This window comes from Equus asinus, chromosome 2 (genome assembly GCF_041296235.1).
Source record: "Equus asinus isolate D_3611 breed Donkey chromosome 2, EquAss-T2T_v2, whole genome shotgun sequence".
Lineage (NCBI taxonomy): Eukaryota > Metazoa > Chordata > Mammalia > Perissodactyla > Equidae > Equus > Equus asinus.
In genome coordinates, this window is record NC_091791.1 from 148,474,827 (window position 1) to 148,498,389 (window position 23,563).

Consider the following 23,563-nt stretch of genomic DNA (forward strand, 5'->3'; position numbering starts at 1 on the left):
GAGTAAATTTGGTCCAAAAGCCTAGATCTCTCACTCAGTAACTCATTGTCAACAGCCTTCAAATTTCAGCGCTTCTACTTACTGTGCAGTGGTGAAGTCAGACTCTGGAGTCTCTTGCTTCTTTCCTAGCTTGGGGTGGTATGAAATTACTCCAGCTTTTCTAATTAGCCAGACAACTCAGTCTGGGTAAGAGATGTTTCTCTGCGTCCCTTAGAAGGCAATTGCAGATTCCATTTTTACAACAAGAACCGTCAAAACTAATTCTTAGAAGTCATCACAGCTTAGAAGTTCACTCACAGCATTAGGATACAGGAAAATATTTTCATTATTGGAAGAGTTCTAAACTCATTTGCACTTTGTACTTCCACATTTTGCATTTGGTACTTGATGGTGTCGCCTTAGTTTTGCCTTTGTGTGACACATGTAATTCTTTTAGATATTGATGAGTGTGTTGAAGAGCCAGAAATCTGTGCCTTGGGCACGTGCAGTAACACAGAAGGCAGCTTCAAATGTCTGTGTCCAGATGGGTTCTCCTTGTCCTCCACTGGAAGAAGGTGCCAAGGTAAGTGCCTTTGAAGGCTTTAGACTTTCATTCCTCTGTGTTTATTTGTTGTGGTTTTATGTTTGAAACATGGCAAAGCTTTGATTCTTTTTGAAAGAGAAGAGGGAGAGTTTTCATTCACCCAGAGGTCTAATGATTACCATATGTCAGAAAGTTCATTTTTACTTTTAAGGTTAAAAACTCATCCATCAAGTTATGGTTGCTTGTACAACAACTATCCTGGCACTTAAACCTCTCTCTGCCCCTAAGAACAGTGATGCAAACAGGTCAGTCTGAGGGGGATCAGCCCTGAGCCACTGAATATGGCAAAGCCTGGGGGAAGTTCAGCTACGGATTCTCTGCCTCTGAAGAGGTAACCTGTGTAAATATGAGCCAAAACCTAGACTTTCAGACAGAAAAATGCAGATCAACCAGGATGCCCCTGGGTTAATGTGCCCTCCCCTTACATCACAAGTTTTCTAAGAAAGCAGAAAAATAAATTTAAACTGACCAGAATTCTTGCTGGGCCATCGTCTGTTTTCAGGAATAATACTTGTGAACTTTCACAAAAAAAAAAATCAGAAGGGAGCCTGAATTTAAGCATAACACAGTGTATTATGTCCCAGAAAACTGTTTATAGATTTACTAAACAATGCAGTTGTGTGTGTCTATCTGTTTATACAAACTATTTTAATGAATTCAGAACCAAAAAACCCCCACACATACACACAATTCCCCGCCCCACCCCCCAGTGTTGTTTTATTGTTCAGTTTTCTTTTTCTTGGTCATTTTGTTTTGTTTTCTTTTGCTTTGCTTCCATATTACCAAATAAGGCAATGGATATCATTTGCGATTCCAGAAATTGGGTCTGGGGTCTCAGCCCTGCCATTTTTAGCCTAGGACAAGGCATTTAATTTTTGGAAGTCAATTTCTACATTTTACAGAAGAATCACCTGCCCAAGAAATCACTGAGTATGTAACAAAGCTTTGTTAGTTTCTCAGTCCTTCATAGACTCTTGTTATGGTTATTCTATTGATTCACTCTTTACGTTTCTCCTGGTCGTTTTGTTACCCAATTTTTAGAAATGTGAAGCAAGAGAGTTGAGAATCCTCTGGTTGGTTTGCTCTTGTAGATAGCCGTCAGAGGCCCATGTGAATTTCAGGGTTGTGGGTGGGGTGGTGCTTGATTCAAGCAGATATTCTGTCTGTATGGTTCAGACCAGCCAGAGAAATTCTAACTCCTACTCCCTTGTTTTTGTGTGCCTTTGGCTTAGCCTGAGTTTGGAAGGAGAGCAGTGAGAAACCAGGTGTGAATCTGCCGATGTGGCAGGCCAGAGGAAACTCATAGGCTATTAATTCAATTTGCACTGGCCTGTCAGAGAGCAAGCTAACGCTGCAGGAAGAGTCAGCCCAGCTGTGAGCAGTCCTGCCACATGCTCAGCTCCAAGAGGCAGAGCCAGAATTGAGGAATGCAAGCAGGGAAAGTGACTTGTGTAGTTCTGATGAAATTTAAAAGGTCATTAAGGCCTCTTTGCAGATGGACCGGTAAACAGGCACCCTAGCGAGCCCTAGTTAAAGGATGTGGGCGAGCCCAGCTCTCTTTCCCAATGCAGGGTACCTTTGATTAATAAACCAATTCTAGAGAATCACCACAAGCAAATGTAAATCTCCCACAGAGCACAGATTTTGCTGGAGCCAGGGGATTAAGAACTGGGTTTTTCTTATAGGATGACAAATTAGGAGTCAGACTTCTCTTGCCCAGGAAATGAGAAAATTCCACAGAACCACAGGTAGTGTTTTTGAAGGAACAAATAGGATAGGACTCAGGTGAACAGATCCTGGCACCTGAAGGCCATACATGTAAATAAGCCACTCCTATTTACAAAGTTCAGTGAAGGGAATTCATCATTTAGGCTCACTCTGAACTTCATGTGTTTGAGCCTCTGTGTAATGCCTAGATTTTTTTCCAGGGGTGGGGGTGGAGTGGTGTTGGGGAGGCAGGGCTGGGGGGTGGAGTACTATCTGTGATAAAAGGATAACAGAATGAGAATTTTAACAAATATTTATTAGAACCTGCATGTATCCAGGTTTAAAAGAAACATTACAAGCTGGGAGACATAGGAGAGAATTAAGTTTTAATACATTTGTGGAGACATTTTTGTGTGTATAGTCATGCGCCATATAACAACATTTTAGTCAACAGTGGACCAGATATACGACAGTGGCCCCATAAGATTAGTACCATATAGCTTAGGTGTATAGTAGGCTATACCATCTAGGTCTGTGAAAACGCACTGTGATGTTCGCACAACAATGAAATCACCTAACGGTGCATTTCTCAGAACATAGCCATTGTTAAGTGATGCATGACTGTAGTAAATAAATTATATCTTAAGACAGTTGTAGGCATAAATAATAAAAACAAGATCAATAAATGCAAAACATTGTATATGACAGTGAACTTGAAATAAAGTAAATTAAAGGTGCCCTTCAAGAAACTATCATTTGTTACATCTTGAAGCTCCTCAGCAAAGCAGACATTTGGATGGCAGACATGCTTCAGGACAAAGACTGACGTTTATTGCTCTTGGCCTTCAGAGGAGTGGTTCATTGAAGGTGCCTGCTAGGTCCTAGCTATAGCAGTTGTGGAGGTAGAGTAGAAACCAGAGATAATTTATCCAGAACAGTTGGTAGCCATAAAAAGTTGAACAAGTTCGTTGGGGAGGCCAACTTAATTTGACTTTCCATAGCCTAGTAAATATGATTGATAGACAGATATTTTTTACTTTAATTCATGAAAATTTTTCTGCTGTGGTCTTTGGCAACTCAGCTATTCTTTCATTGTCTCCTTTGTCATGAAATAAAAGCTGGTGAAATTGTCTTAACAGAAATGCATAGGTGGCTATAGTATGCTACTGGGATTGGAAAAAGAAGAAAGCAGACCTGGTCAGACATAAAGAAAGGGGAATTGTGCAAAATGGATATGAAAGCATTTCCTTAAAACCTACAGCTTTTAGCCTCTGTGTAACTCAAGAGGCGTTTGCAAGGTTTTGGAAGTCAAGTTTGAGAAAAAACACACTCCAGGCTTTTGGATGAGCTCACTTTTTAGTGTTACCCAATTTTCTCTATAAGAAATGGAAAAGTCACTTTCCAAAATTATGTCAAGCAATGTTGGAGAATTTTGTAGGAACTAGATCCCATCTTCCATGTTGGAGTCACCAAGAAATAATTGATATTAAAGAAATTTAGTCTTTAAAAGAAAGATTATTCTCCCTCTCGTCCACCTGTCTCCCTGCCCTCCTCTTTACCTTCACTGTCCTGTTGAGGTAAACAAGCTTGTGTGTGTGTATGTGTATGTGTCTGCGTGTGTGTGTGTAAAATCTGCAGAAAGCCCTACATGCTTTTTGTAGAGAGCAACTCCATAAGTAGCTGCTTCAGTGAACGACTATTGTATTGTATTTTTGCCATTCCACAAAATTGCCGCATCTTTATTTGTTCTGTGCCTGGAATCTGAGGTTTTATTTTGGTTCCAGGGCTTAGGGGACACAGAATAAACAGCATAGTGTGATATCACAGTAAGTACTAGAACTGGGAGGTCTACCCTAACCCAGTGTGCTTGCTCAATGTTATCCCAACACATGCAAGTAGAGCCATCAATGAAGGGATCTTGTGAATGATTCCATCTCTGAATGTCCCCATCCTGAAGTCACTGATGATGTCAGTTTTGATATGTAACAATGTTAGTTTTTACTGTTCACATCAGGTTATTTTGGAAAATTGGCTAAAATGAGAAATAATAAGGTGAAAAACCACATACGTTTGTTCATCAGATCTCATTACAAAAATTGCCTACGATTTTAAAGATCTCAGCTCTGTTACTATTAGAATCACTTAAGGAGTATTAATATAGCATTGAGAAGAGAACACATTTAATAGGATGGAATGCTTCTTATTCACTATTATACAATGACAATTTAGTAGGGAAGCCACTAAAGGGTCTTTTGAATTTGTGCTGCAGATTTGCGAACGAGCTACTGCTATGCGAAGTTTGAAGGAGGAAAGTGTTCGTCACCCAAATCCAAAAATCACTCCAAACAGGAATGCTGCTGTGCCTTGAAGGGAGAAGGTTGGGGCGATCCCTGTGAGCTGTGCCCCACTGAACCAGACGGTATGTCTGCCACCTGCATTTTTCTTTGGGCCATTCAAGGTACAGACTGCCCATGAAATAAGTACGATTATAGGCCTTCAAGAAAATAAGACAACTTAATTTAATTGTGAGTCTAACTAAAATGTTCATTAAAATCATTTCATCTTGGGAGCTAGGTAGTTATTTTCTTCTGAACTAAGTCAGAGCTGCCCAAGTAGTAGTTGCACCAGCTCTGGGAGCCTTGTTGACTTTCTCTGGTTTCTGGGCTTGTCTTGTTCATTGTTTCTGGATACATGCAGCATGTGGCAATTTGACCACTACACAATGTTTGGGGAGGAGCCTGTAGCCAGTTGCCGAAGGTCTATCTATTAACGAGTGTGCATCTCCACCACAGAGGCCTTCCGCCAGATCTGTCCCTATGGAAGCGGGATCATTGTGGCAATTGATGATTCAGCAGTTGGTGAGTCGCTTGTGCTGGATTCTCAGCTTTTCTTAATATTCTCAAACAGCCTCTGTCTTGCCCTTTTCCAGTTGTTCTTATTTCTCCACATCTATCTTGAAAGATTAAGCTCTACTTTTTTCTTTTCATTTAGAGACCAATTGTATTATTGTATTGTAATGTTAGATATTTCATTGGTTAGGCACTGAAATGATCACAATTTACCTTTCTGTTTAACAAAAGTACCTTGTTATTCGCTGTTTTTTCCTTCTTTGCTTAAGATATGGATGAATGCGGAGAACCTGATGTCTGTAAACATGGGCAGTGCATCAATACAGATGGCTCCTATCGCTGCGAGTGTCCCTTTGGTTATATTCTAGAAGGGAACGAATGTGTGGGTGAGTAATAAATCAGTTTCTTCCACTGGGATTTTATGAATTAGAAATTAAGCTGCACAGCCATCAACAAAACGAAAAGACAACCTAACAATTGGGAGAAGATATTTGCAAACCACATATCAGATAAGGGGTTAATATCCAAAATATACAAAGAACTCATACAGCTCAACAACAAAAAACCAACAATCCAATTAGAAAATGGGCAAAAGATCTGAACAGAGATTTCTCCAAAGAAGATATACAGATGGCCAACAGGCATATGAAAAGATGCTCAACATCATTAGCTATCAGGGAAATGCAAATCAAAACTACAATGAGTTATTACCTTACTTCGGTCAGAATGGCTACAATTAACAAGACAGGAAACAACAAATGTTGGAGAGGTTGTGGAGAGGAGGGAACCCTTGTTCGCTGCTGGTGGGAGTGCAAACTGGTGCAGCCACTATGGAAAGCAGTATGGAGTATCCTCAGAAAATTAAGGATAGATCTGCCATATGATCCAGCTATCCCACTGCTGGGTATTTATCCAAATAACTTGCAAACACAAAGACATAAAGCTATGTTCGTTGCAGCATTATACACAATAGCCAAGACATGGAAGCAGCCTAGGTACCCATCAAGGGACAAATGGATAAAGAAGATGTGGTATTTATACACAATGGACTACTACTCAGCCATAAGAAATGATGAAATCCAGCCATTTGTGACAACATGGATGGCCCTTGAGGGTATTATGCTGAGTGAAATAAGTCAGAGGGAGAAAGTCAGGTACCATATGATCTCAAACATAAGTAGAAGATAAAAACAACGACAAAAACCACATAGCATTGGAGATTGGATTGGTGGTTACCATAGGGGAAGTGGGGGGTAAGGGAAAAAGGGGTGATTAGGCTCAGATGTGAGGGGATGTCTAATTAGTTTTCAGGTGGTGAGCATGATGTAATGTACACAGAATTCGAAATATGATGTACATCTGAAAATAAAAAAAAGAAAAAAGAAATTTAAAAACAGAAAGAAATTAAGCTACACAGTATTCACACTAAGTTGTTTAAGTACCAAGATGGGACAGAAATAAGTTTTGTCCACTCATTCATATATCATTCATTTAGCAATACTAGCTGAGTCCCCACCATGTACCAGGCACTATGCCAAGCTCTGTGGCTACAGCAGTGAACCAAGCCTTCCTTTCACAGACCTTACAGTCCAACGGGGAAGACAGACACGTTTGAAGAGCTACTGGAAAGGACAACATTATAATGAAAGTCTTTGTGAAGTTAAAAAAAAAAATTTTAATGGTCATGATCTTATTCTCTCAATATGTAAAATACAAAATTTATTCCAGATTATATTACATTTAGTAATATGAAATGCTATGTACCCAGTGTAGCTCCTCTTATTGTAACCTTCTTATTACAATTTCAAAGAAAGGCTCCTATGGCTGACATTTGACCTCTCAATCCACACTAACTTCAAATTGAATCCAAGTATTATGTCAGTTTATCAGGAAATTCAAAGCAATTCAGTGTATCCTGGACTAATAATGGCATAAATGCTGAAAGTTTGTGCACATTAGAAAGTATTCTTTTCAATACAAGGAATGAGGGCATGAGGAGTTCCTCTGCAGCAATGGCTGCGGGAGCTCAAGCAAGCTCTGTAGCTTTTCTAGGCTTTAGAATATAGTAGTATGCAGACGAACTAAATTGTTTCTCATTACCTTGGAGCTCTAAAAACTAAGGATATTGTGATTTTTAACTTGAAGGAGATATAGTATTCTTGAGAGTGAAATGCAGTTTCATAGCAGAACAAAAGCCAAGTTGTCAATGTTTTTTCTTTGGAATCTTCAGTTAGTGCTATTTTGTATGAGAGAAAGGAGCCTCCTCAGCCAGGGCCTCTCTGCCACACCCTCTTGCCTGCACTTTCCGACTTCAGAACCCAACAGAAGACATAACCCTTGATGATAGTCCGTTACTCTTCTGTGCCCTAGATAGTTAAAATAACAAGGTTATTTCTCAAAAATTTCCTTTCCCAAAGGAAGATATTGTCCCCAAGAGATGTGTCAGAATCAGAACAGTCAGTATTGTAGGTGGGTGGGTTAGGAGGCATAGATAGTTTTAGACCTCCTTGTTAAGACTTATTCTCTCTCTATGGTTGTTTACAGAGATCATACCCTAAACATATTTCTTTCTAACCTGTCTTCTGCCTAACATAAACCATCTGTTTTCAACGGAATCAACAAAATCTACTTGAATCTTGATTTTATCCAGTGTATTAATTTTGCTTAACCTCTGCTCTCTTATTTTGCGTAAGTTTAGTCTTCTATTTTATATCTGGCAAAAATCCATCATGTTTAAGGCTTCTTGAAGAGTGATGTAATGTAAGGCCAAACTAGAGATGTAGTTCTAGTTTTAAATAAGCAAAAACTTTTGACTTGTGAAAGAAGCCTTGTTTTAACCCTTCAAGCGTCTACTCCTGGGAGAAGATTCACTTCTTCATCATGCAGGAGACTGGAGGAACTCATGGAGAAGAGCGCTATAAGGCCTACCAGCCCAGGTCCTGTCACTGCCACTGCCACTTAGCAAGTCACATTTCACAGCTATAAACCTGTGGTGATAAGACACGTGCACTCCTTTCTTGCAAGGACAGAATGAGAATGAAACAAGACGTTACAAGTCAAAGGACTCTGACAGAAAAAAGGTATTAGCTGAGTCCAAGCCATTTTCTCTCAATTCCTCATGTTTTGAATATTTTCCTGGTCACTTGCAGATATTGATGAATGTTCTGTGGGCAATCCTTGCGGAAATGGAACCTGCAAGAATGTGATTGGAGGTTTTGAATGCACCTGTGAGGAGGGATTTGAGCCTGGTCCAATGATGACTTGTGAAGGTAAGCCTCTTAACCACAAAATAGTTGGTTACGTGTTCTGATCATGGGGACCACAGTTGGTTGCTTACAATTCTTGGTATTAAATACCACTCAGAGAGTATAGAATAAAGACCATCTGGGCCTGATGGGCCCTTCCATCATCTCTTCTCTGTGTGGCCTCCTCTCTGCAGGGAGTATCTGAAAAAGATGTAGGTGGCTCCTAGCACAAGTTAGGCTGCTTATCACGCAGAATTCTTGTTGATGTCTCCCTCCTACTAGTATTTGGGTACAACACCTGTCTTGTTTTCTACCTTTTTCTTACTTTCCATTTTCCCCTTCTTTTTTCTTTTTTTTTTCATCTTCCATGCTCCCTTTCTTTTTCTTCTCTTCTTTTTCCTTTTTCTTTTCTATTATTGAAACATCTGTACTCTGAGATAACCACCGACATCCTATAGCTGTCACAGCAAAAGAGCTTGCCTGTACTCTATAAGCATCTGTCAGTATGCCTGGAAAGATGCATGGAAAGAGGGAAAGGGGAAAGAGTGCCTAGAACAGTGGTGCTCAAAAGGTGGTCCCTGGACCAGCCCCATCAGCATCACCTGGGAACTTATAAGAAATGCAGATTTTCAGGCTTCATCCCAGACCTTCTGAATCAGCAACTCTAAGAGAGGGGCACAGCAGCCCCCCAGGTGATTCTGATGCATTTCTCAGTTGAGAACAACTGGTCCAAGAAAAGGATGAAGGGGAGGTGAAGGTAGAGAGTAAAGTTGGTATTAAAGTATGACCCATGGTCAGAGTTGTTGGTGAATCTTTAAAGACTGTGACTAAATCATGATCTGGGTTCTTACTGATGTTCTCAGTCAGCATCATTGGCCTTAGGGAGAAACATGATCATGAAGATGGTCTGTTTTAAGCCTGCTTTTCCAAAACATATTCTGATAGTTCCAAACTATGAAATCTACAGAAATCACGTTTATCCACTAATAATAAAGTCATTCCCATCTATTTAAGGCTATAATGTGGGCATGAGTGTGAACTAAGTATCTCTGATAGTGTAAAATAATTCAGAACACTATTTGCTTGGGGATAAGAATCACTGGTATTTCACAGGAGCCTCTTTTATATGGGGAAAGGGAGGTGGTTAAGGATGCTGGAGGGGTCTGCTTCTGTTTTGACAACAATTGCCTTGTTTTGGCTGAATAGAGTAAAACTAATCACCACCCTATGTGGCTTTAGGGAGTGGCAAGTGGTCAACTTGAGGCTTCAAAGTCAGAATTTCAGAAAAGCTCCCTATAAATAGGGTGACCTATAATTTTTCATCCACCTAAATCACCATTAATAATTATACAAGGACCAGAAGCATAAACTGGGACTGTGCTGAGAGAACCAGGATGTATGGTCACCCTGCTTATCCCAATTATAAAATAATCAACTCATCTTATAATTTCCTGAAAATCAGAGACTGCTTGGTCCATCCATGTTTATGACAATGAAGCATGTCAGCTTTTGGTAAAATTTTCAGATTCCTTTTTTTGGCTATTGTCCCTGATCCACTATTTTCTTCCTACCTTCTGCTGCAGATATAAACGAATGTGCCCAGAATCCTCTGCTCTGTGCTTTCCGATGTGTAAACACCTATGGGTCATATGAATGCAAATGTCCCACTGGATATGTTCTGAGAGAAGACAGGAGGATGTGCAAAGGTGAGACATCCATGTTCAAGGTCATCTAAGCCAGGGAGCTCTAATACTATCTGTTATGGGAGATGTCCCTCCAAAGTTTCCAATACTAGAGGATGGCTGGGGATCAGGCACACTGCTACAGTCCCTGGATAATATAAGGATTGTCATTTTTACCTTTCCTCCTAAACTGTAGTTTCAAACATCATCAAGCTGAGTTGAGGGCTGCACTGCAGATCCTTTTTAATTCACTATACATCGCATGCCAGCCATTCTGCAAATGTGAAAATAGAAAGAAAAAAGGACATTTCTCCACATTCAAGAAGTTCAGTATGATGAGGTTGAGACAGAGATCCTCAATTCATCAAAAAGAATTAGAAATCATGCTTCGTGTTTTCAAAGAGGGTACCAGTTAGTTAGGGAGTGATTTCTTCATCAGCTTCAAAGGTACTTAGAAGACTCCCTCTCATTCTTAAGAGGCCAGCGCCCGACAATGCAAAAGGAAATAGGTTACTTAATACCATTTTATGTTTAAAAGGCAGGAAATCAGTGCAGCTTGTTTTATAAATTTGTGGTAATACATTCTTTCTAGATGAGGATGAGTGTGAAGAGGGGAAGCATGATTGTGCTGAAAAACAAATGGAGTGCAAGAACCTCATCGGCACGTACATATGCATCTGCGGACCTGGGTATCAGCGGAGACCTGACGGAGAAGGCTGTGTCGGTAAGAGAAGCCCTGTCCAGGGAGCTCTGACTGAGTCAGAAGTAACAAAGGCCACCAAGGACTTGGGCTCTGAGTCCTTGTGGGCACTGTGTTCTCAGCTAGAGCCATTTTGCACCTCTTACCTCATGTTACGACATTCTGTGACGGTCCACTGCCTCTTGATTATCTATGAATTCCATGAGTACAGTCATTCTCTCCCTCTGAGCTGGCCTTCACCTACGTTCTTGGCCCATTTTGCTGCCAGGATTGGAATACCAGGTGTTTCCTCTATTCCCTTCCTTTACTTTTTATCATTCTTTGTTGTTTTGGGATCAGTTCTCTCCACCACATTGGAATGCCTCCCTATTGACCCAACTTTGCATCCTGACATGGAGTACTGATGCCAGGTCCCTCTGAACCAGGAATATCACTCAATCAGTGGGATCTACCTCCAGAAACTGGTCTTGTCTAGAGAGGGGCCCAGGCTCTGGTATTTTAAGGCTCCCCAGGTGATTCTAATTTGGATCCAGCTTTGAAAACCACAGCTTTAGAACAGAGGTTGGCAAACCACAGCGCAAAGGCCAAATCCAGCTTGCCAGCCCACCACCTGTTTTTGTAAATCGAGTTGAACTAGAACATAGCTATAACCATTCGCTCACATGTTGTCCATGTCTGCTTTCATGCCACTATTGCAGAGCAGAATAGAATATTTGCAATAGAGACTATATGACCTACAAAACCTAAAATATTTACCAAATGTTATATAGTGATACTATAATATTACTGTTATTTATAGGAAAGTTTCCTGACCTCAGCTTTAGACAGTAAATACAAGAGAAAATTAGAAAATTCCAACATGCATTCTTTTCTTTCTTAATAATCAGTGACATTAGAAAACATATATTTTGTGTTGTCAGTCAAGAAATTTAAGAGCCTCATTATCCCCTTACTCTGTAAGATACAGAATTAAACAGTAAGTGAAGACCAGACTTCAAAAGCACAGAAAAAGTAGGTGGATTAATGATCACACACTGGATCTTCTGGGATCAGGGATTCTTGGCCTCAGCTGCACATTGGAATCATTTGGAAAGCTCCAGTTTCACCCCAGATATTCTGATTTAATTGGTCTGGAGTGGCCTGGGCACTGGGATTTTAATCTGTTTTAATGCTTCTCTAGAAGTTACCTTCCACCTCCTCTTCCTCTGATAAGATCTCTGCCTCTGGCTCAGAACTATTCTCAATGGGAAGCACCGAGGCAAATTGTTGATGACCTTTCTAAATAATCTTCCGATCATTCTAAGAAACTGCAGCTATTTTAAAGCTTTTATTTTTGACTTGGGAGACTGAATTATGATTTATTATATCTTAATAAGATTGTTGAAATATTACGATAAATGTATTCTATATTGAATCTGAAGATTAGTCTAGACAAACTCCCTCAGGTCAAAACTGACCATCACAGACATTGTTCTGATGAAATAGTGTAATAATTCTTTCACATGTTGATCTTAAATATTTTTCCTTCACTTGAAGTAATTCTTTGGGAATTCTCTTTATGTACAGGTATGGAAAGTTTTAAATTTTATTAACTGAAAAATGTAAGTGTACATAAAAGGCTATCATCTATGTTTGAGTATATAAAAATGCTATTGATTATGTTTTTAAAAGGGTGGAGGTACACACACACACACACACGTGTGTGTATGAATTTGCTTGTATATGCATCATCCACCTCCGGGATGTTTCCTGAGGAACGAATGGCAGTAGGACTGGTTGCCTCCCTGGGAGGCAGTTTGATGGCTAGTGAACAGGGGAGGAAGGGAGACTTTTCCTGAATACTCTTTTGTACCTTTTGAATTTGGAACCATGTGAATAGATTACCTATTCACAAGCTACATTTTTAAAAAAAGGGAAAGAATCCATCCTTGTACAAAGCGGTCAGATGCCTCCTCTTGTTTTCCGTCCTTCAATGAAACCACACAGATGAGAATGAATGTCAGACCAAGCCGGGGATCTGCGAGAATGGGCGCTGCCTCAACACCCGGGGAAGCTATACCTGCGAGTGCAATGACGGCTTCACAGCCAGCCCCGCCCAGGACGAGTGCCTGGGTGAGTATGGACAGCAGGACACTCTCGTAACCCCAGCCTCCTCTCTGAGATGCTTGAGACCCAGATCTCTGATTTGAAATAATAGGAATTGTCAAAATGTGAGGAAGTGTTAAAAATGGTCATGTTTTGGAGGTGACTCAATGACTGATTGTCCATTGGGCTTAGCACCACCCTGCAGCTAAATTCTTCCTTTGAGAATTATATCACTGAATCACTTGTTTGGAATTTCTTCCTCAGCTGCCTTTTTAAGCCCTTGGTGCTCAGGATCAGTTTCCATGTGTTTCTCTGCCCCCCTTTCTCTCTCTATAGCACACCTATTCCCCCTTATTTCTGGGAGTTATAACCTTGTCTAGGCCAATGCCTTTCAGACTACTTACTGACTTTCTTGTCTTATTTGTTTCCCTCAGATGTCATCCTTTCTCTCTTACTGCTGTTTCCAGCTTTCCCTTCTTGCTCCTTCTCACCCAGGGTAAAGTGTTACATCCCTTTTGAGTTTTATATCTGACCAAATTCTTAATCCCTTGCTATGCTCGTAAAATTCCCTAAAATCTTCTTTTTAATATAATGTCCCTTCCAGACAATCGGGAAGGGTACTGCTTCACAGAGGTGCTCCAAAACATGTGTCAGATCGGCTCGAGCAACAGGAACCCAGTCACCAAGTCTGAATGCTGCTGTGACGGAGGGAGAGGCTGGGGTCCCCACTGTGAGATCTGCCCTTTTCAGGGTACTGTGGCTTTCAAAAAACTCTGCCCCCATGGCCGAGGATTTATGACCAACGGAGCAGGTACTTCATTTTGTTCTGCTTTAGGACCAATGGAGCAGGTACTTCATTTGGTCCAAAAATACTTGCACAGGGAATTTGTTCGTCTGTGTGTTTGTATTGTGAAAAAGAAATGAGAAGATGAAATCTACCATATGGGCCTAGGCTGAGTGGCATAATTGAGGTCAACAAAAATTCTTCATTGTGATGTTTTAGACATTCAAGGCCGTGGTGCCAAAGTGTTCTTGGTCCACCTGATTAAATTGTGTGCTTGCGTCCCTGTCTTTGCATTACAAGGAGTCCTCAACTTTTTAAACAGAAGTCCACAGTTTTTGGTTACTCAGAATATAATTTTTAGATAAATTTTGAAATAAATGATCATTAAATTCCTAGTCTACCAATATGTATTTTAACTCTTAAATTGACTGAAATATACTACCTGAAAGGAGTGTAAACAATCTGATATTCAGTAACACATAATTGCCTCTGGAAAAGTGCAGGATGCTTTAACTTGAGAGGGATGAGGAGGCTGTCAAGGTGTCTGAGGCAGCTCTGAAGAAGCCTTCCAGCCCTATCAACAGGAACTGAAATTGTTTTGAGTTTCATAAAAGAGAAAGGAGAGAGACTTTCTGAGTTCCTTGGGAAGGAATTGAAAGTGAGAGGAGAAGAAAGAGATTAAGTAGGATTTGTGTTCATGTTAAAAAGATGTGGCTAAAGGTGGACTAACAGAATTGGATGTGGTAAAAGACAGAACTAGATGGATTACATGGAGTGACCAAAAGCAATTCATGGTTCTTTGGAGGATGTGAAAATGATATTGGGGAACAGACTAATTTCTTGAGACCAATGAGAGAATGTTAAATTGCATGTCAGAGTAAACTTGGAAAAATCAGGAAAAATAACAGTTCTTGGTATAAAATGGTTATTTGGCAATCAAAGGCTAAGAACTCACTTGGTATTGGCACCCCAGCAAGCATTAAGGAGATAGAAAGGTCAAGATGGGGAGGACAGTGGCTTTAATGCTTCATAGTGCATATTGACCAAATCCTTCTCCTCTGTGTTGGAACCTTAAGTAAGAGTCTCTTTTCCTTAGCAGGCTGAAAAGATCCAGCCTGGTGATCCACCCCAGAGCCCTGGTGCCTCCCTCACCTAAGGAGGGAGGTTTGATCCCATTTCTCCAATATTATGCAATTTGATATTTTTCAGGATTAACTTTAACCACAACAAAAAAAGTAGAAAAAAACTTTCCTTCTTATTTTGGGCATGCAATATTAGGACAAAAATGGGATTTCCTTGTCAAAAGGATCCACTGCTGTGATTCATTTATGAGATGTCAGCAGGAGGCAGGCTTGATGGCACGAGATGAAGCAAGGAGCTAAATATGAGGAAAAAAACAGTATCAACAGAAGACAAATTATTTTTAAAGATTTCCCCTAGCCTGGTTAGTTTACCACTAAAGTCTGATAGAGTTATTCATTTGCCTTTCAACATAGTTACCATTACATATAAAATATATGCCATCATCCCCTTGGTTTAATTTCTTAGGTCCATAATATAGTAACACAGTTTATTAGTATTTATTCTGAAGTGACCGCTACATATGAATGTTGTCCATTTTATAATGTCTTTCTTATTTTAATCTCTATTTATTAAATTATAGATATTGATGAATGCAAGGTTATTCATGATGTTTGCCGACACGGAGAATGTGTCAATGACAGGGGATCCTATCATTGCATTTGTAAAACTGGCTACACTCCAGATATAACTGGGACTTCCTGTGTCGGTGAGTACTCTATTTCTGATGGTTTACTCCCAAGTGGAAATTGTAGATTATGGCAAAAAACTAAAATTCTTAAACTAAAAATCTAAAAAGCCTATGTTATTTCACAAGAAAACAAAAGACAAAGATCAAAGACTACATACAGTTTACATTTTCTTTCCTCAAATCTAAAATTCTTTGTTAGGTATTGAGCATTTAGGCCTCTTTTTAGATGGGCAATCACACTGTATCTCTTTGATCGTAGATCTGAACGAGTGCAACCAGGCTCCCAAACCCTGCAATTTTATCTGCAAAAACACTGAAGGGAGTTACCAGTGTTCTTGCCCGAAAGGCTACATTCTGCAGGAGGATGGAAGGAGCTGTAAAGGTAAAGTAGGATTTGCCATCGCCCACTTGCCTGCCCGTGGCCACGTGGTTGCATTCCTTGTGCCTTTGGGAAATTCATAGGCAAGCTGAAAGACCTTCTCTGCAGGCAAAAGGTGCTTCCCTGGGGCTAGTGCCTCCATGGAGGCTCCCTGTGACCCAACCTCCTATGCTGGATGGAGGGAGATTGCAGAGGACCAGCGGCAGCAGCCATCCTCATTGCCTGTCCCATGGGCATCCATGGGGGCTGTCCATGGGGGTCTCAGAGACAGCAGGGCCACTTCTACAAGGCTCAGGTGTGTGAATTCCTAACAGATGACCTGCTTTCTTTTTTTTTTTTAATTTAATTATTTTATTGAGGTCATATTGGCTTATAACATTGTGTAAATTTCAGGTGCGCATTATTATATATCAGTTTCTGTATAGAATTGCATTTTGTTCACCGCCAATAGTCTAGTTTTTTATCTGTCACCATACATATGTGTCCTTTCTGCTTTCTCTCAATTGCATTTACATAGTCAGTCTACCTAACAATTATATAGCCTAGGGCTCCAGCTGAGTTCTCCCTCAGACTAGTCAGTGCCGTGATCCTAGAGAACATTATGCCTAATGAAGTAAACATTTTGTGTAGGTTTTTGTTCTGTAAAATAGGGTCATTCCTGCCCTCCAGGAGCTCATCTGAGATGTAAACAAAGAATTAGGAAACAGGAAGATTCTATGCAGAAATCCCTCATTAGCCAGAAGTTATCCTTTGCAAAATTCTTTTGCTGTAGGTTTACTCTTGTAAACGTCTTCCTCAACAGTAAGAACTTCATATATTGAGTGAATGGCATGAATGAGTCAGACTTAAAGTAATTTGAAAAACAAGGGATTTGGAGAAGGAAAGGTACACCAGATGGCAGAACAAGAGTCAGAGTGTGTGTCATGAAGGCTTGAAGGAGAAAAAGGAAAGTAAAGGAAGTTAAATAGTGGGATGGAGTGAAAGTGGAGAAGGAGGGAAGTCGGGCCCTCAAGCCCTTTCCAATGTCTGCTGGAAGGGAGAGAGTTAAGAGGCAGGTAATACAGGATGACATAATGGACAATGGCCTGAGGTTTTCCTGTGCAGCACAAATCCTATATAATCCTGTAGTTTAGGGAGAGGAAGTTGAGAGATCTACTAAAAAATTCTGACTATCTTAAATGAAGAGTTACTCATAGCTCTGTTTTTCTCAAACTTAGAACTTATTCTGCATCTGGGGATCACAGTGAGTTCTGGGCAGTGTGAGGCTACAACTCAGAGCCCTAAACTTATTCATATAAATGAAGAACCAAATTCAGGGGAAAAAATATCTCTCTGTGCGTATATTATTTGCAAGAAGCAAAACAAATTTACAGCATTTTTCTAACCTATGGGGGCAGAAAATCCTCAAAGATTTCCAGCAATTAAGAGATGAAAAATGGAAATTAAATGTATAGTAATAAGTATATTCTTTCACAATATATAAAAAGTATCAGTAACGCTCTCTATGGTTTTAGGAATGCAAAAAGCAGCTATATGATTTTTGCAGATCCGCTTAGAACAAAAGTCCCTTTCTCGTATTTTTCTCATAAGGTCTAAATTCTTCCACATACTTGGCATCTATGACTAAATATCAAAATGAGTAGTGCAAATATGTGTGCCAGGGGAAATGTGGGACCAGCACTTCCCTCCTAAGGGATGGGGAGGGTACAGATAAGAGGAGAGAAGAGGAGAACAGACTTTCATATGGAGGTGAGAATAGCGAGTGTTGCTGTTCTTGATGCGTTGCAGTTATAAAATAGTGTGGTAAGAAATCCCTGAGTTGTCTCCTCACCTGTTTGCAGGTAAGCTTCAGCAAACACTTGATGGTGCTCTAGCAAAGCCCCTTGGGGCATGGAGAGGGGAGGTCACCCTGCCGGCAGGAGGCACTCAGCTGTCAATAATACAGAAACAGCGACCCTTCAACAGTGGAAAGAGAACAGGATTGGCTCCATTTTAAGAGAAGTCAGCACTGGGAGAATGACAGTGAAGTTCTTTCAGTTTAGGTCCACTCCAGATGTTACTCTAGCCAGGAACTGGCACTGATCTGCAGCTCCAAGCACATCTGTGTGCAATGATAAAAGAAGGTCTTAAGAAAGGAAGGGTTGGAGGAGGCAAGGAGGCAGGGAAGGAGGGCAGAATGAAGGGAGGGAGGGAAGGAGGGAAGAAGCAAAGAAGAGAGGGAGGGAGGAAGGAAGGAAGGTTGGCTCCTAAATTCACAGTGATTTTTTTTTTTATTATTAAAATTCAGCTAGAGGCTGGGACACACTTTGTATCTCTTGATGTTTTTAGATAGCAGTGGAGTTGAGAATGAGCCTAGAAGTTCAGGCAGTTAGGAAAGAAACCTGGTCAAAGCAGAGGATTTTATTGAGACATGGAAAATAATTTGGATAAACACTGTAGGCAGTTTTTAAAAGTGCTCTTAGCTTATCTGAATGAGTTTTCTTCTTTCCTTGTTTCCTTCCTGATTGCTCAATTTTGTTTTATGCAAGGGAGAATCTCTAAACAAAGAAGTCAGTTTGGTTTGGTTTGGTTTGGTTTGGTTGACTATCTCATTTGAGCAGATTAAAAACAGCAAAGAACTAAGTGAACAAATTCATTTCCAGCCTCAACATCTCTTTTTATATTTCAACTTGAATAAATCTTTTCGATGCTCTGGAAATTTTTGAGAATTCTTAATCTTTTACTTAATTTTATAATTTATTTAAAATTTTATAGTTTATTTGAAATTCCTTTCTTGGGAAATTCCTGCATTCCTCTAGCTAAAGGGAATTGGGTTTTCTTTTGATTCCCCAAAGACCTACAGTTTTTGGTCTAAAGTGAGACCACATTTTATCTTTCAAACTCTTTATTTCCTGGGTTCCGCCTAGCCATTGGCTATGGCTCTGTTCTGGCCAGGGTCCTTTGAGACATAGAAAGGAAATCTCAGAGCTGCTTCCTAGGGCGGCATCTAGGTACTAGTTCCGCCCAAGCGGCAGGGTGGGGGAGGTGGGGGGTGGGAGCAATGGGCAAGGGGGAAGATGGCCGACTAACATCTGAAAGAGTCATCTTACAGAAAAAAGACTACAGGCCAGTTATATAGGGGGCTTGTCTCCAGGTGGGGGCATCCATCTGATCCCAGGTGGGGGCAGACATCTAGTCTAATTCCTGATAGTCTTTCGTTTTACTGGATATGCATCAAAGACGAGAGTAACGCTCTGTACTCTCATCTTTCAGTTGTCATTGATGATGACTGTCAGCATAGATTCTCTGCCCAAAGGTCATCACATTCCTAAAGAACTCAAAAGAACAAAGTCATCAATTTACTGAAGCTGGGAGGGGTCATAAAATCTACAAAGCATGTCTGAGTTGGTTAATCAGAGGTCATTCAAAGTTACAATACGGTTTCTTTTCTACAATATGGCTTCCCCTATGTCAACCTTGTGTGAGCCATTATCAGTACCTGTGCTGTCTGCTCGATTCCAATGCCTATCTTGCAATTTTTTTATAGATCTTGACGAGTGTGCAACTAAGCAGCACAACTGCCAGTTCCTGTGTGTGAACACCATTGGAAGCTTCACATGTAAATGTCCTCCTGGGTTTACCCAACACCATACTTCCTGCATTGGTAAGTGGAAGAGGAGAAACCCCACAGGGAGTGTAGCTATTCCTTTAAGAGATTGTTGGCTAGTTCTTCTGCTGTTCAAATCAGAAGACAAAAACTCAAAGAAATATGAGTACATGTATGTGTGTATGCATGTGCACACATGTATGTGGAAAGTTGTTGGCCTTATTTGGCCTTTTGCAAGTGCATCATCCCTCCATCTTCCTTTTAAACAACACGAAGAGAACTTCAGGGAATTTTTAATCCCCTTTTGTCCCCCACAACTTCTTACAGATAACAATGAATGCACCTCTGACATCAACCTGTGCGGGTCTCGGGGAATTTGCCAGAATACTCCTGGAAGCTTCACCTGTGAATGCCAGCGAGGATTCTCACTTGATCAGAGTGGCGCCAGCTGTGAAGGTGGGTAGAGCCCTCGGTTTCCTATTGGATCCTTGTGAGGCGGCCTGTGGGACTGTCAACACCATCATCGTCCTCTACAAGATATCGGCACTGAAGCACAGAGGGGGACACCCAACTGAAGATGGGAAATATTTTGCCTGGTTTGCAGAGGTCCCGTGTCTTCGAGATTTATCTTTTGTCTCATGCTTGATTGTGTCTATAACACATGCCATTCCTAGATGTATCAAGGCTTTTTTTGCTCAGTTATTAATTTAATAAGGAAAGAAAATAGTGAGATTTCTGAATTTGATTCATTAATTTTCTGGTCATTGGATCCAGAGTCATAAAAAGGTTCCCCCGATGTAGATTAAATATATGAGGAATAATTCTTCTGATAATATGTAATTAAAAGTTTAAATTTTTTTTTGAATTTTATTTTTGTTTTGACATCTTTTGGTTTCTAATTCTGGCTCAAATAAGCAAATACAAATAATTTGCACAGCTGTCCCACAGACTGCTCCTGTGCCTTGCACTAATCTCGTCATCATTTTCATTTGTAGTCTTTACCAGGGCCGTCTGAATGTTTTTCTCCTTGGACTTATCAAAAGCTCCAGAGTAGCTATTCTTGAGGTTTGTGGTGGTAGAATAATATTTTAGGGGTCAGATTTCTTGTTAAGGTTGCCTTTCATTTAGCATGCATATAAATGTTGCTTCAGAGAATGCCTCTGAGACAAGTGTTGATGTGGCTTAAAGCTGAGTTTACCGTCTTTTTTAGATGTGGATGAGTGCGAAGGAAACCATCGCTGCCAGCATGGCTGCCAGAACATCATCGGGGGCTACAGGTGCAGCTGCCCCCAGGGCTATCTCCAGCACTACCAGTGGAACCAGTGTGTTGGCAAGTAGTTTTTCCTTGTTAACAGATGAATTGCTGTAAGCTTCTATGAGGCAAAATACCGCTTCCTTTCTGAAAACTTTGAACTTGTCATTGATGCAACAAATTACTCATTTAAAATTGGCCCTACCTGGTTGAAACCAGAGGGAAGTTGTAACCTTTGCAAAATAGCAAACCAAGAAATAAATTATGATAAAGGGTACTTTGAAGGTATTTGAAATGCCCCTAGAATTCCTTGGCTCCCCCAAACCCTCTGCCCTTCCGTTCCTTTGCTAGTCATCAGCCCACACGCACACGTGAGTTCCCTTCCCATGGGGAGCTAACAAGATCCTACTTCTGACTGAAAAATATCAGCCAGCCAGAGGCTATTATGAGCACTTTTAGCCTGAAGACACAGAAGTGGTCCCATTCAGCTCTACTCATCCTTGTGGCAGAGTACAAGCAGCAGACATGGCCAGTTTTTTTAGGATTGCTAAATTCTTTTGAAAATTAAGGGAGACCCACAGACTCTCTCATTAAATTGAAATTATGTCATGTTTGATTCCACAATGTCATGGGAAAATAACTCTTAATGAACATCAGAGAATCCAAACACTGTGAGTTTAGAGGGACCCCAGATCCCTCTAGCCCAAGCTCTCTGTTTTCCTGATGAAGAACCAGAAGCCAAGAGAGGAAAGGTAATCTGTCCTTCCCCAGTTCCTTTGTGACATGCCTGGAACTCTTAGCTTCCTGATTTAGGGTGGCCTTGGAAGCATCAACGTTCGCTCATTGTTTCATTCAGCAAGTATCTACAGAGCACCACAGCAAGCCTGGTGTTCGGGTGCGTGTTCTAGCTGCCACCCTCTTGGGTACAGAGTTCTCCCTAGCAACGACGCAAAGAATTACTGCTTCCTGGGTGGCTGCTCCGCATTGCAATGCTTTACTTTACTCCAAATGAAGACACATTTGGTGTGTTTTTATTTACCAGAATTGTGTCTCACTTCTCATCTTGTTTGATCCTTTGCAAGACACAATTTTGCAGAAGTAAAGTAGGGTTGCCTAAAATGACCCCAGTGCTAGAGCACTTTAGACTGAACAACTTGCTGACTAGCTGTCTAGTCTTAATATGAATGCCTTTGTTCATTATCAGCCCAGGGAGGTCTTGGGTTTTAATCACCAGTTTCCAACACTGTTCACAGAACTTCCAGAGTGAACTTTGTTGATTCAATACCCAGTATATAAGCCTGCCTGCACTTATTATGTAGGTTCTTTGAATGAAATTGGAGCTGTGGGGCAAAGTAAAAGACAGATAAGGTCTCCTACTCCTGGGCCTTACCCTCTTCTTCCTGTCTTCAGTCTGGGGATAGTAGACATGGCCAGGTTATGCCCTAGTTGTCTGGAGAGTCTACTTTGGCCTCATGAAGATCATCTGGTTAGGAGTTCTAGAAGAGTAAGTCAATTAAGACGTAGGAAAAGGTTGGGGGCTTTTTGGTGCCCAAAAGATGCCAGTCCAAACAGAGCTCGTAATTTTTGAAAATTATAGTTATCCAAAATGAGCATTGCGTTGGGCCAGGATGGCTTCCCCAGGGCCATGCAGAGCAAAGCAGATCTCTTGGTCCAGCCCTCTCTTGATCCTCACTCCTCAGCAGCCAGAAGTTCACGCTTAGAAGATGGGTGGGTTTGGGGTGAGGGGCACTGGGTTTTATTGCTTTCTGAAAAATATCAAACTTCCAGCTTGCAGTTGGAGTTGACCCATTTTGACCTAGAGAAAATTAGTAAAAGGAAGCCCATCGTACATTTTGGAATTCTGCTAGTGGTTCTTCCTCCCTGCCTCTGCAACACACCCTCTGTAAGCCTAGTGCTGAAACCCTGGCTTGTGGAGGACAGAGTGGACAGGTTTCATCTGCTTTTAAGGACTGTTTTTTGGAGACTCCAATGCAATCTCCATAATATTAGAATTGTCCTCTTTTTGTAAAAAGAACAAAACCCTCACCAAATTAAGCACCAACTGAAGGAATAAAAGAAAGATTCTGGAGTACAGAAAAATTCCCTGTGGAGCCATTTGCTTCAGGGCGCACAGGATGAAAAAGGTCAGGAAAAGTGCAAAACATGTTAAACAAATTATGGCGTTTGTATATTGATAAAAAGGGTGAGTGCACAAACAGACTGTTTTCAAGCTGTAAACATGGAGCATTTGCCAATTTCTTATCTTAAACCTTATTCTACTCCACCCCACCTCTTCAACCCAGATAAGCAAGTTTAATTTAAACTTTATTAGATTCTCAGGAAGGAAAAAAAGTAAAATAATATAGAAAAGAATGTGAAAGGAGAGGGGGAGAGTTCTTGACTGGAGTAGATATTTATGGCAGCATAGATAGATGCTCAAAATTAAAAAGAACCTTAGAGATTATCTAGTCTGACCACATTCCTAATATGTAAATCCTTCTCCAACCTCCCTGTGACCCAAGTTTGACTGGATTACCAGCTTGAAGGACACTCATTTTCTCCCAAGATAGCCCAATCTATGTACAGAAAACTTTAATTCTTAGAAATGTCTTTTTCATGGAGAATGAACTTTTCTCCCTCTAACTTCTAACCATTGGTCCTATTTTTGCCCCTTGGAACAAACAAAATAAATCTAAGCTCTATATTGACATATATATCCATGCCTTAGAGGTTTTATCAGTCAGAGTCCCAGCAGGAAACAGATGGCTGAGCCCAACCAAAAGGTCAGGACAAGAGAGAGGAGCCTATCGATGCTCCAGACAGGTCAGCCTCCTGGGGACGAGAGCAGGTAGAAAGTCTGGAGGTGGACCTGAAGGAGCAAGGAGAAGACATCCAGCCCAGGGAGATTCTCTCCACCAAAGCAGACACTGTCAGTTCTTC

General features: G+C 40.8%; 1 protein-coding gene across 1 annotated transcript in view; it reads left to right on the plus strand.

Moving 5' to 3' along the window:
• The window catches only part of FBN1 (fibrillin 1), a 227,109-nt gene that overhangs the window by 196,312 nt on the left and 7,234 nt on the right, over positions 1-23,563 (plus strand). Inside the window, exons 50-63 of the mRNA XM_014852866.3 lie at positions 437-562; positions 4,560-4,709; positions 5,083-5,148; positions 5,409-5,525; positions 8,289-8,408; positions 9,968-10,090; positions 10,659-10,790; positions 12,753-12,878; positions 13,456-13,662; positions 15,299-15,424; positions 15,666-15,788; positions 19,312-19,428; positions 19,699-19,827; positions 20,582-20,701. Of these exons, the coding sequence (XP_014708352.1) occupies positions 437-562; positions 4,560-4,709; positions 5,083-5,148; positions 5,409-5,525; positions 8,289-8,408; positions 9,968-10,090; positions 10,659-10,790; positions 12,753-12,878; positions 13,456-13,662; positions 15,299-15,424; positions 15,666-15,788; positions 19,312-19,428; positions 19,699-19,827; positions 20,582-20,701 (1,782 nt within the window). The remainder of the gene's footprint in view (positions 1-436; positions 563-4,559; positions 4,710-5,082; positions 5,149-5,408; positions 5,526-8,288; positions 8,409-9,967; positions 10,091-10,658; positions 10,791-12,752; positions 12,879-13,455; positions 13,663-15,298; positions 15,425-15,665; positions 15,789-19,311; positions 19,429-19,698; positions 19,828-20,581; positions 20,702-23,563) is intronic.